This window comes from Photinus pyralis, unplaced genomic scaffold, assembly GCF_008802855.1.
Source record: "Photinus pyralis isolate 1611_PpyrPB1 unplaced genomic scaffold, Ppyr1.3 Ppyr1.4_LG8, whole genome shotgun sequence".
Classification (NCBI taxonomy): domain Eukaryota; kingdom Metazoa; phylum Arthropoda; class Insecta; order Coleoptera; family Lampyridae; genus Photinus; species Photinus pyralis.
In genome coordinates, this window is record NW_022170819.1 from 19,164,336 (window position 1) to 19,178,757 (window position 14,422).

The window sequence follows — 14,422 nt, forward strand, 5'->3', positions numbered from 1 at the left end:
AACTGTTTGTGACTTGATCACCTTGGATTCCAAGTTAATTTCCGCCAACCCGATTTATTTGGTTAAAATATGGCCGATATCCCACCTACCAATAAAAAAACAACACCAAAGTATGACCAAACTGCCTCTATACAGTAGGTATACAGTCACTGTAGATCCATTATAAGTCACTAAATATAGAAAGTACCGCAATCCATTGGGCCCGTGTGTTAGAGAGAGAACGCATGTTTTTTGCCCAAAAATTGCGGAAGTTACCAGATTCCAGTAACTTTAATGTTAGGGATTGTTCCACCTGTTTGGAGACATCTGTCAAGTAGGTATTTGAAATTTGAATTTTCTTTTAGTAATAAATCAAATATATAGCAAGTTGTTGTGTTTCAGGTTTTAAAAAAAGTAATAGTAAAAGTGTCTTAGTTGTGTATGCATCTTCTCTTATATTATAGGAGAAGAAAAGTTGAAACGAAATTCCTGAATTGGAAAGAAGTACAAAAAAAAATTAAAATTATTCGTCTCATTATATTAACCTCGCGATCGTTTATAATTTTGTATTGCTGCCTGCCTGTGCGTCTGTCTGTCCGTCTGTCTGTCAGTGTGTACGATAGCTTTGTGTAGAAACGTCCGATCGCTTTAAAAATTGATATACACATGTTCTTCATGATATAACAAAGTTCGCAATTGTTTTTCGGCTACGTAGACCAACGGGCCAAAAAGTTACAGACCAAAAACTGCGCAAACCTCCAAAAACGGTTTCTAGCTCTTGTTACAAAGAACATATGAATGTCCGTTTTTCTGTGTTAGTAGATATTCCTTAAACTTTAGGCAACTATGCAGATGCAAACAAATACTGCGCATGCGCATAACAACTTTTGTATTTGCCCAATCCTAATTTTTTATTTGTTAATTTATTTAAATGAAATTCTGTATCTAGGCACTTCGAATAAAAGTGAAACTAATGCCAAATCAAAAAATTTGTTTTGCGCATGCGCAGTCGGTTTTCTTTTATTTGTTAAGGTATTTAAATGAAATGTATTCAGGCACCTCAAATAAAAGTAAAGCTAATTCCATTTCAAAAAATTTGTGTTACAAGCTATCCAGATCAGGTGGGACAGAATCAACCCCTTAGGGTGTATTGTAAAAATGATGTATGTGTGAAGATCTGAGGATCGTTTGGTATTCAGTTGTATCGGATTTTTGAAATATAAGTTAGAGTTTAAATAAATATATTAATTGGGCGAAAGCCCGTTGAGGGCCCAGAACAAGAGAGGGACAATAAATAGACAATAAATAAATAATTTTTATTTATCTACTACATCTCCGAAAGGGGCAAAATCAAGCTGATCTGGATGATAGTTTTTTTCTTTAAAGGATGTCGCCTGAAAGTTTGTTCAAGTGTCCAAAAAGGGCCTATAATCAGCCTATAATTCTGATGTAATTCGTCCTTCATTTTTCTAAAATGGCTCTGCTGGCTTGTGGGACCTATTATTCTTACTTAATTGAACTCATCCCAACTCCAATTTTCGTTAATCCAATTAACATGTTTTTAATTGGTATTTAAGTGCAAACAGGTAGTCTTACGGTCGCTCAAAAATTTCGAATTCAATATCATTATGTTCGTCGACCCGGATATTTGTCTCCAGCTCGGCGAAAATGTCACTAACAAGTGTACTGTCTTCATTGATATCACTTTGATACAGTGGAGCATTAGGGTACGCTTGTCCATTACACTGGGAGAGCTAAAGAAGGTTGCAGCCCCGATTTTCTGCATTCACATGGTGAACCACAACTATTCTTACAGTTGCAAAACATTGTGCTAAGTAATTTATCTGGAGCTGGTGGTTATATTGTCGTTATCTGTTCCAGGATTTAATTTTGCAGTACCCAACCCCATTTCTGAACTTTTTTATATGGCATATCATTTACCATTATGCGGTAATCGCGGTACGCTCTCCGCCTTCTTTCTCAAAACCGGTTAAGTATATAAAAAATGTTTGGGTCAAAAGTTGTAAAGAATTCTATTCTTTATAATTTTTGTAGTAAATCCAATGACATTAAAACCATTAGTCCATTGAAAAGTTACATTTGGGGTTGCGTTTGTCAGAGGACACAATTTTTTAGATATCAAGGGGGGGTTAGTCTAAAGTTAAATCCGAGTTTGTGGGGTTGTAGCCCTTGTCCCGCGGCCGCCATCTTGAAAAAAGAGGTGCACATGGTTTTTATGGTTTATCTGACAAACTATTGGTCTCACAAAAAATTGATTCAGAAATTTTTTAATAAAAATAAAATTTTCAACTTTGGTTCAGTAACTTTTAGTCGTAGAACGAAAAATAACAAAGTTATAAACGAAAATTGATGAACATTTTGTAAACAATTTTCAATTGGTCCTTATAACTTTTTTCCTTTCTTCAGATCATTGGGCTGCAACCCCACAAACTTGGATTTAACTTTAGACTAACCCCTCCTTGACATCTAAAAAATAAAATTGCGTCCTCTGACAAACGCACGCTAAGCCCAAAAAAATGTAACATGGACAATGGACTACATAGGAAAGGAGATTTTTCGCAGAAAACCGGTTTTTGAGACCTTTGACCTTCAATATCTTAAGACGCAGACATGAGATTTTGTAAGACTTTTGAGACAACCTTCAGAATGCCAAAAATAAAGGTTTATTCAAGTTTATAGGATATTATTATCAATTCCGACGTTGACCCTATTTTTTGTCTTAAGTGACTGGACTATGCAGACGTAGATGTTAATGATTTATCGTTTGTAGATTGTACCAACGCGCAATAAATATAAATGTCTTAAGTACATAAATAACAAGTGTATAACACTTCCTTGTGATAGTTAGGAGTTACAAAGGTAATTAATGTTTATCTGAGTGTTAGGAAAAGAAATGAAACAGGGAAGTTACATAATTCCTTTTTAACGTAGGATTTTTAGTGATTTTCTCGGATTGCTAATTTGATTACGAATTAAAAGTATTAGCATAGTGTAAAGACACTAAGGTATTGGCAAACGCAATTCTGCTAATATCATTAAAATGGTAGCCCCTAATGTCAATTTGTTTGTAAAGATGAACAGCACTTTTCAGGAGCTTTTATTTGATCCGTCACATAATATATGGCGTTATTTAAGGTTATTTTATTTTAAGTTGGTTGTGGTGAGGATAATGTCTGCAGCGCAAAACAAATGAAAAACGCCATCAAGTTTGTTCCGCTATGTGGCCTTGGCTGAAACCCCGTCCACTCCAAAATACAGGTCAAAAATAAAATAAATACTCAAAATATCGACAAAAGTGCACTTTTTCTAATGGAACATTCCATTATATTGCATTTTTCTTAATTGTTTTTCTAGTGTTACCATTGTAATCAACGTTAAAAACATACACTATAGTCCGTATCACCCTGACTTTACAGTACAGACTCTTATGATGCCCAATGTCATTAGAATATGATTAGTAGAAAATGCCCTCCCCTCCCTTCCCTCTGGCAAAGGGGTTTTGTTAATACTTGGGTTAGGAACTATATTTCGAAAGTGTAGAATTCCCATGTAAGTAAGTCACAGGTAATGGTGGTATAATTTTTTAAGCCGGTAATGTAGAAACATCGATCGTGTGGCGTCCTTGAATTGATAAGATGGCGGTGGAACTTCCCCAATGAATTTTTCTTGCGCAATATTGAGAAAATCCAAAATTCGGCGGTTTCCACTCAGTCTTCATATACCTTCAAAACGTGGTATTGGAAAGGGGTGCTGCAAAGTAAAAGATATTGATGAGATGTGCGTCAAACTTTTGTTGAAATGTTGGAGGATGCGTTTTCCTTTCTCTTCTTCCTTTTTTAGCACAGTTCATGTTACCTTGTCCTGCTGTTCCGGTCTCAAGTGATCTTAGTTCGTGACACTGGTTGGTCCATGCTGCCAGTTAATGAGTCATTTCCACTTGCTAGATTGTTATATTGTTACCTTAGTCTTCTTCTGGGGATGCGCTTTGTAAAGTTTTTAAATTTATCTATAATTTTATTGAGTACTAAAAAAAATCACAGAAATGATTCTAAATTTACAGACTAGGCGGTTAGCTTTTGTAACCCTTAAGTTAGCGACTTAAATTGTTCGTTACATAATAAATACATATCAAATATATAATAAATTATTTATTTATTTATTTCCAATTCGTCCTTTGGAAAGATGGGATGTAGGTGCTGGCTGTAATCGTACGTTACGATTTTGGGCGCGATAAAACCGCCCGAATTTTTCGATCCCTTGTGGTAGAGGCCGGCGCCCGCCAGAGGCACGGCCATTTTCGGAACGACGGGCTGCGCGTCGAGGAATGGCACAGTCGTCTGAGCGGCGTCGCGGTTCATGTCGGTGTGAGTGAAGTCGATGTACTGATCGGTTTTGGAGTCGAGCCTCGATGCTCTCGGTATACGGGTCGGAATGTCCGGGTCTGACAGGTAGACCTGTGTCCTATTAACATGGGTGTCGGTTATGAAATCAAGCGGATGATAGTATACCTTGGGTTGTGCGTCGATGCATCAGTGTTAGAGTTGTCCTTCCATATGCTGCGATAGGCCGGTTCCAACAACTGTCCTTTCTCAAAATCGAAGGGGGTTATGTAAATTTCGAAGTTTAAGTGCGTCCCAATCTTCTTGAAGCGGACACCTGAGGGTACGAGAAAATTAATATTTGAAAAACACTTAGTTTTTTTACCTGTCATCACATGCTGATCATCCGCTATTAAATCATCGAGGTCGATGCTGCGTTGTTCCCAGGTGAGTGTGTGATAATCCTGCCCGTTGTAAATGTAGCGATCTGTAATTTTGTAATCTTCGACCGGCACCCAGCGGATCGTACTTGAATCGATGCCCCCGTGAGGTAAAAGCTTGCCTTCTTGAATTTGTAAGTGAATGATGCGGTTTTTCTTGGTGAAACGTAGACCGGTCACTACCCGGTTGTTTGCAATGTCGGCGACGGCGGATCTCATGTTGAAATAGCGATCTGAGTAGACTCCCTGTTCGTCACATAGGCAAAAGCAGTAGGAGCAATGCCAGAACAACCACCTCCACCAACTATCGACCTTGACCGTGCCCTTTTGGCAACCTTGTTTTCGACCAAGTACTCTGCCGTTTTCGTACTCGATGTACTCGTATCTTCGATTGGTGACGCTATCCTACAATAGTATATTGAAATACAAGTGTTACAATGCGACCTATTGTAATACGACTATTTTGTGGCACGAGTGGCGTAGCGAAGCGGAGGCACGAGTGTCCACAAGATAGGAGCATTGTAACACGTATTTTTCATACTATTTTTTCTATTTCGGGGCTTTAGTTTAATTAAAAAGTAATTATGAAAAACTACAGGAAACTTTAGAATTAATATGTCTTTAGTTGGCAACACCAACTACGTTGACAAATTTTAAGTTGGCAGCGCAGATAAACACAAGACTGACATTTGGAAACTTTAAATTCCGCGAATGTGTAATTTTTTATTCGTAGATAAATTTATTTATGGTGGATGTGTAAACTGCCGATTTGTAATGTATTAAGTTCTTCGTGTACCAAAAATCAAGGAAAACACATAAATTTTACGTAATTTGATTTCACATCTTATCATTGACGTCTTGGCGAACTGCCAACTTAGAGATGAAAAGTTACCAAAAACAATGTTACAATGGAACTCATTGAAACACTGTTTTTGCCGAAAACAGTTGCACAAAATTCTCATTGTAACACCGAAATAGAATTGTTATTAATGAAATTAATCAAATACAAGAGCCACTGACCGCTGGACACACCCACATGTCCGAATCGATGTATCTGCAGTTGATGATTTTTCCATTGCATCTCCGTTGCTGTCTACAGTACAAGTTCTTGTAACAGCTGTGGCTCTTTGTATACGTGTACTCAGCGCAGGTTTCGCTGCATGTGCCCTTCGGGTTTAGGTCGACCTCGTTCTGCACGTACCCTTGCAAGAGTTGCGTGACCTCAATGTACGTGTCGCCTACAATTGACTTTACCAACCGATTTAGTGACGGTGCCGACCTACCTGGAATATGTTTGGGCGGATCACACTTCCAGAATTCCCTAGAGCTCCTCTCCATCGCCTTTTTGACGGCCTGGACCGATTGCACGGTACGTTCCTCGTATCGATCTCTCATCAGCTGAGCTTCCTTGGTGTAGTTGCCTGTTGATCAATTACAAATAAGCAATAATAGCTAGGTGCCGTTTCTGTTACCTTGATTGTATAATTTGAGCAGCATGTAAGAGAATTGCATCATCATGTACCCCTTCAACTCAGTCAGCTCGATGGTGTTGTAAAGATTGTACAACATCTGCTGGGCCGACTGATTCGTGCTGCACAGCATGTCACCTTGGGTCTCCTGCAACAGTTCAATACTTGACGGTTCAAGGAATCATGCATGCGATCTACCTTAAGAGCCTCATCGTACAAGCGCTCGCTGGTTATAAAGTCGGTAATCGACGTTTGCGCTTGCATTACGGACGATTTGCCCGTTTGCAAGAGAGTGTGCGCCAAGTCAAGCCAGGCCTGCTTGGGCGAGGGAACTCTACCTGGAGTAGTTTGTAAAATTTGAAAGCGGCGGAAGCTCTCGTACAGCGCGTAGACGCCACGCAGTTCCGCGTAAGTTTTGGCCCAAACGTAGACATTTTCGATTGTCTCTAATCCGTACGTTAGATCGTGGGGGAACTCCTTGAAATGGCGCGTTTAGTATACTCAATTGATGTGCGCGCCGATCGCACCTTTTGTAATACATCACCGAATTGTTGAAATTTGCGTATCAGCCCGACTTCGGGGTTTTCACCTGTCGAGGGCTTGACGAGATTGTCATCGGAGTCGTCGAAGACCATGTCCCACAGCATCTCTTCGGATTGTAAGAACTCGAGCCGTAACCCATCAATTCTGCTGATTTTGGGGGTGCGAAGGAAACCCTGTGCCCCACACGCGAGCGCAAGGAGGAAGAGAACCGTCGTATGCATTGGTAATTGCCTCAGTTATGGGAGCAGAAATTACATGGCATTTCTGTAGAGAAAAAGATCAAGGTTTCTATTCACAACACCTTGTGGGAAAAAATCAATTATACAGGGTGGCGTATTTGGACGTCGCTTTCTCCGCACGCAATATTTGTTACTCCACTTTCAATTTTATTGCAATTGAGGAAAATAATGACGTCCTTCATACGTAATACGTTTTATAAATACGCGCTTGAAGATTGCAAAAACAAACATTGGCCGATAAGGATATTTTAAACTTTGTTGAATGTGTAAAAAATAGTCACTTACGACGCCAAATTAGCGATATCCTAATTAGAATTTTAGGGGAACGTTGAAAGAATGTTATTTCTAATTTCCCGTATACCAATCCCGCGCACTTAATTTTTACACAACTTACGTCCTACAATACTTCTTTTTAATTACACAGTGAAAACAAACGAAACGAACTGACAAGCAGCGACAATGAAGACAGGAACCGAGGCATACGAAATTGGTATGCACTTGCGCACACGCTGTGTTTAATTAATTAAAAAAAGTAGGGGATAGTGGGAAAGCACGGCAGACGACAAAGACGGCGACATGCCTTTGTGCTGTGACGTTATTCAGGTTTTCGCCCGCATTCACCGTTAATTAATTACCTGGAATTTTATAGTACGAGGGCCTGCCGATAAATCTCGCGCGTTTTGAAAACGGAAGGCGTCGCGTCGTCCTTGTCTCAAAGGTCGCGCGTGATTCTACTTTCTGCGTTATAAAGCGGCGTAATGACGTTCGCATTAAAGAATAAAAAAACGCGTACAAACAATTGCTTCATATGCAACATTTCGTAACTAGTCTGGAATAATTGGCGCTTTACGTAGCTGAGAAAAAAAGATCTCGGTCAAGCCGTAAAGGAGAATTCCTATCTTTCGCAAGAATAACTGCAATTGTTATAAATAAGATTAAAAAATTACTGTGGAATTGTACAGGTAGTATATTGGACCCTGCATTGTTTCACTTTTTCGACAAATAATGTACAATTGGATAGGACAAACTACGTACTTAATGCAAATTTCAAGCTCGTGACCCTTTCTTTGGCGTAGCAAGCGGTTGCGATACATCAAAATGCGCGTAATCGCATAATGGTAATTCAAGCTCGTGCACCAGGTCAAAATTTCTGAATCGAACCGCAAAATTTATCCAAAATCTTTATACAGCAATTGTTTTTGTCAGTCCATGTAACTATTTTTCGCGATCATTTGGGCTGTTACAGGGTGTAACTGGTGAGTATGTAAAAAATTGGATCACGGAGACGCCAAAAACGTTGCGTGGAATTTTGTTTAATTTTTATCCAAGTTTGGGTCAGGGTTGGCAAAGCGACTTAATTCCAAATTTTTCCATTGGAAACAAATTGCATTCTCCACTCCGAATTCAAATATCAGACAATTAAACATTGCGCATGCGTTGGGATCGAGAAGTCAAAAAAACGTGTAACGAAATTTTTGTTTTGGAATGATATTTTTAGCGCATTTTTGAAAAAAAATACGCTATTATATTCGTTTTGGCTGGCAGGCCGGCTGTCCGCGTGAGATCTCCACACAATAGCTAGAGAAATCAAATTTTCTATAAAAGCTTTCTGCGTAGGTGTGCAGGCACTAGTCTATTTTGAGTTAGATTACTTGTGAGATCGATAATTGAAGAAAATAATTTCGATATGGGTTTCGGAGGTGCTATACTTTTACCGTTAGATAGCGCTACCAGTATAAAAACTTATTATTTACTTTGTGATTTGTTTTACAAAATGAAGACGTACCCTCAATTGAAATTAAATAAAATTAATTATTTAACGCAGCCAAAATTACTCGTGAGATCGATAATTTTAAACTTCGCTAATAAAATACTGATCTGCATTACCAAAAATGCGCTTTAATCATGCATATGCGGATTTACAACTTGTTTTATTTTTTATTATTAAAAATTAAAAGCTACCCCGCGCAACTACGATGAAAAAGAATAGATTTTTCAACCTGCAAGAGATTTTTTTTTTCGAAAATCGTGAACGGCTTAACTTTTCTCATAAAAAACTGTTCCACCAAATTTTCAGATCCCTGCGGCTTTTTTTTGCAAAAATAAAAATGGAAAACGAAACCCTTTTTCCGCTTTTTCTAGGAATATTTGAGGTTATGTGAAAAAAAAGTTGTTCATTTATTTATTCCCTACAACTTTTACTTCGAACATTTTCGCCTAAAATTGACAGTTTTGCCACCAATTGCAAAATATCCCTTTCAACCCCCGGAATTTCGCCCACTGAAAAATTCAACTGTTTTGATTATTGTTGTCCGATTTCAAATTGGGAACTAATTTTTTTGACACAAAATATATAGCGTGGACTAAAAGTTATGTTATTAACGTGTGAGAAATGAGTGGACCAAAAAGATTTGATTTCGAAATATTTCGAAATATTTTGAGAAGCAATCAACAAAATTCAACCAATAAAAATGCAGTATGCACGGAAAGTCTTTGCTCCTTATAGAAACCTTTTATTTCCTTAAAATTTTCTCAGACTTTCTTGTCCATTTCCTATATATTTCCCAGCTATTTCTTCGAAATTTCCTATATGAGAGACAAGAATTTCCCTCGTGATCAACCCCTCGATTATTGCTAGCAATTAGAATAAGATAGTTGCACTAAATTTATATTTAAAAGAAGCTTGCACTAGCGTACAGAAGAGAGGGGTGTTTAGCAAGGCTAAAAAATGTGTAGTACTCTAATTTAATTAAAATTTTAATTAATAAATGCAAGGAAATACACTATTTTAAAGTGCGAACGAAAGCGGCATATCATTGGTTGTAACGTCACCATATTTGTTTATATTATCGCGTGTTTCCAAAGACTTTATTTTTCTATCGATTTTGACGGCGATTGATGTATAGAATAGATAATATTTCGAGTTAAATTTTCTCCATTGAATGTACCTGCCCGAGAAGTGTCCAGAAAAATTATAATGAAAAAATGCATTTTCGCTTTCGAGATTTTTAAGGCTAAAAGCTCTTCTTTTCTGGACACTGGACAGTTAAAAAAATGCAAATTACGCTTTTTTAGTTACTGGAGCGACATTAATGAATAAAAATTAAAAGAATGCCCCTCAAGAAAGCCCCTTTTGTTTTCTGGCCAATATATATATTTTATCGTTGAAAAATAATTCCAGATTTGTTGTACTTTCTGGATTTCGAAATTTTTATTAGATCCATTATGATCCAAAATAAGTACTTTAAATATATGGAATACTTGATTTTAATAAATTGCGCTCTCTCTCTCTTCTCTTCTCTCTCTCTCTCTCTCTCTCTCTCTTTCTTTTTCAATGAGTAGTACTCATTGAGTACCCATAAAGCCCGAAAATATCCGACTTTTTGAAACAACACGCTGTATCGGGTCATCGGTGATAGGAGATTTACAATGGTTCGTGGGTCTGTTTATTTATTCTATTATTTATTTTAATTATATCCTTACTTGTTCTGGGCCCTCAACAGGCTTCGGCCATCTTGTCTGTCTTCGTTTCTTATGCGTTAGTGTTCTAAACGTTCATCGATTCGGTACTTTTTGGGGAATGGTTGGATTTGGGTGGGACGTTATTGCCGTCGAAGTTCTGAGTTAGACAAACTCCGAAAAATTCCCACGGAGAACGGGAACTGGGAAAACAGGTTTTTTTCATAGTGAAAAAGATTTGACATTTGACGTAAGTTTTTGGAAGACGTTAACGGACGGGGAAAAACGGGATTTTCTCCAAGTTCGGGGGCAGGTATGTATACACGACAATTACCCGGCGCGAAAAATCACGACCCCCGAGTAAACTCATATTGTTATAACTGCCCCACCTTCTGCGCCACGAGCCAATTAGGTCTCTGTACACTCTAATTGAATTCTGTGGATAAGCCCGCCTGTACATTTTATTGTTGCCGGTACCAGAAGTAGTAGCCACGTGTTACTCACATCTTTCAATATTTAAAAATGTGCACAGTTTGTTTGCCAACCATTCATTACTATGTTCCTGTTTCCTGATTATCAGACTCTTAGGTGCACCCGCTTTTTTTCAACATCGCGCCACGATTACCATTTGTCGACCATATTGGCAGATTTCATTTAAAAAGTGGAAAGTTCAAAGGCATTTTTTGACCAAAAATTTGTTCGCTGAATATTATTTTGGCAAAATATATTAGGGAACGGCAATGTTTTTTTCCAAGGATCATTGGGCCTTAAGAAATTAGCGTTTAATTTTAAAGCGCGGGTTTAGACGTCTAGCGATCTTTGGGCGTAATTTCGTAACGATTTTTCTTGATTTGTCCAATTTATCGTTCAATTAAATTCGAAAAGAGTGCGTTACTGTTACATGTAACGATTTCTTTTTCCAATTTCTCATTTGTTTCGATACGTTTTTAATAACAGTTTTTATTTTTTTTTTTTTACTTTTTTTTTTTTTAAAAAACTTTGTTTTCTTTGGTTTTTTTTTTTCTGTTTTCCCTATATAAATTTCCTCGCTTTATTTGCTTTACATTGCTTGCTTACAATAGTTCTTAATTCTCGATTTATGATTTCTGACTAGCCATGTGTCCGCTAAATATTTTTTTTGTTGGGTGGCCAAACATGATTCGCCACTCGCAAATTGTAAAACTGTGTGCGTTTAGACAGTCCAGTGCCAAATGGATACAAAAAATGGCTTCACGTCGGCGAACATTAGTTCACAAAATCGTAGCGATAAATCGCTTTATTGTTTACAGTTCCAATTTAATCCGCCTACGATTTCGCAGAAATTGAAGCTAGGCGGCATTTCAACCATTCCATCTAATTCCAATTCCAATATAAAATCCCTTCAATTTCTGCTGTTCAACACGCAACGATAAAATCGTAACGATTCGACTTTATCGTAGACGTTCTAAATCGCGCTTAACGTATTACTCCAATCTTTCTAGATCAGGCAAGCGCCAATAAGTTCGTTTTGACACTAACTTCAAAAATATAAAGGCCGCGTGGATTTTCCTTCGTGATGAAAAGTCATAATTTCTGTTTTCCCGTACCTATTACGTTCTCCTGGGCCACGGTATTAAATCTAGAAGGATGAAAGCTAAACCATTTGTTTGGGGACTTTTTGAACTTTGTATATTTTCAAAAAATCTTCCGTACGGATCATTGGATTGAACTTTTCTATGTCGTGTGTCCCTGGATGGTTTAGATTCAACAATTTGACTTCGATCGATTATTAGGGTTTTTTAAAAACTTTTCTTCGTTGATGTCGCACTCTGCTTATTTCGGGTACCGATGTGTAACTTTGTACGCTGGGTTTTCCGTTATTTTATATCCACGAGCGTACGAAGTCTCGCGGGAGGGAAATACTTGAAAATATGTTTTTTGATCTCACTTTTGGCCGGCTGGCAGAAATGAGGGCCGTAAAAAAGATAAGGGTTTTTGTTTGTTTAACCTACGTAACCTATCTAATCAAACATTTGACGGGGTTCGGCGAAACCTGGGCGCCTTCCCCAAGCGTGGGTTTATTATTTCTTCTTTCAGTTTTGTTGTGCCTCAAAAATGGGTACTGTCTGGAGGTTTTTTCAGCGAAATTCTTGCCCCAAAATGGAATGCGGGTGAACGATCGGGAAGTCGGTGACCAAGGGAAATGCCGATTGCCCCGACAGATTTTACTTGATGTTTTTCAACTTCAAACGCGCATTACGAGTGAACGGGACGTAGGAAGTGGTCGACAAAGATGTGGTAATCTTCGGCAAATTCTGTTCAAAAACTGATAATAGAAACTGATTCTGCCAAAACATAAAATTGCGCTGTTTGAAATGTTCTTGGATCGTCACGAGGGACGTGGTCATGTTTATTTTTCACAGAAATTGCTGTATGTTGCTGGTACCAGCCTGAGAAACATTAACTCACTTGACATAGCATGTAGAAAAATGCTTGAAAATGTATTCAACAACAGGTATTTTTCTCTTTTGGATTTCTCCCAATATTCAAACGTTCGTTGTTCTTCTTTTATGATGGCTATTACGAAAGGGTTATTTTTATTGATTCTTACACAAAATAATGTGCTGATTCTTAAGGCATTTACTGGTTAAGTTCATTTTGCAGGTGTGGATTTTTTTAGCCAGAGTGAATTTGCTCTTTACCGGGCTTGTTCTTTTGCAGTTTTATTGTTTATCGAGTACCTGACATGAATAAAGTTGGATCGATTTATAAGTACATTAATGTTGATTGTTAATAATGTAAAGTAATTAGTTTTGGTCGCATCCTTACTGTTTTTCCATTTACTCAAAAATTCTTCATTTTCCTGCCGTATCATGAATGACTGGCAACTGCTTAATAAGCAAAATACTAGTATTATTATTTTACACTCACTACTCCAAGTATCGTCAATTGATTTGTGGTTAAGCTATTAAGATACTGTACGAGGCCGCAATTTAGGTCTTCGAGAACTCCGTTTATCGGCAACTCGCTTGTTGCACGTGATGAGCGTTTCCTCTCCAGGACGTTTTTGGACCGACCGATTATGTTGCGATATCACATTTTCGCAAATCCTTAAGCGTGGATTGTCAAATCGTTTACGTTAACGTTGTTGCCATGGCGATAAACACTTTTATTTTCTGGTGACTGTAATCTAGTTAAGACTTGTAATCGTAGTTGCAGCTTATCTGATTTCGCGTGTGTAGTGGAGAATGGACATTATATGTTTGATCGGCAGTGTCCACGTTGCGAATTTACTCCTCAGCTTGATCTGAATTAGGTAATCTGTTGGGTTTCCTTTCGGTGCCGACGTAAAGGCAGGGAAATATCGGAGCGTCAAATGGTCTCCACGATTTCCACGCCTTTTATTCAATGAAGCGTTAATTCCGATTTCAATTACTCAATTCACACACTAATTGAGATTAACTCGACGGACGTTTATAACAGAATGTTTACCAAAATATTGATTGACCGCATTTTTTGCGAAGGAAGCACACCTTCAATGCCCCCACCTTCATCATTAATTTGTTTCAAGTAGAGCGCGGCGGTGCGTTGGTGCACTTTTTTGTCGTGCCCCCCCCCACCGAGGTTTCTGTTTGTTGTTCTTTTGTTTGTTTTTGTTCATTCATCTAAACTAAAAGTGAGGTATCATTTAAGAAGGTTCATGGCAACGAGTCAAATTGTTCCTGTTTTTACTCAGAATATAAATGGTGGAGCTCATTTTTTTAAGATGGAAAATTACGGCGTTTCAATTTTTGCAAGAAATTACCTTTTTTAACCTGTAGCCACCAATCGTTGTAAATCATGGTGCCCTTTACTATCATTGTAATCCTGTCTGAATCCTGTCACCTTTAATGATATATTACCAAACTAGACTTTAGTAAATCCACTTCAGTATAAACTTATATAGCCCAACTTAGAAAAATGTTATCTCTCTC

The 14,422-nt window shown here is 37.9% G+C and overlaps 1 protein-coding gene across 1 annotated transcript; it reads right to left on the reverse strand.

Annotated features, from left to right (window-relative positions):
• Positions 1–3,993: 3,993 nt before the first annotated feature.
• LOC116177966 lies at positions 3,994–8,214 on the reverse strand (the record flags this gene model as incomplete). Its single annotated transcript, XM_031497166.1, is given in 9 exon segments — positions 3,994–4,461; positions 4,509–4,656; positions 4,705–5,164; positions 5,780–5,997; positions 6,043–6,180; positions 6,232–6,376; positions 6,427–6,705; positions 6,756–7,035; positions 7,296–8,214. Coding segments are annotated over 8 exon segments (1,938 nt in total). The 3' UTR covers positions 3,994–4,148.
• Between the last annotated feature and the right edge of the window lie 6,208 nt (positions 8,215–14,422).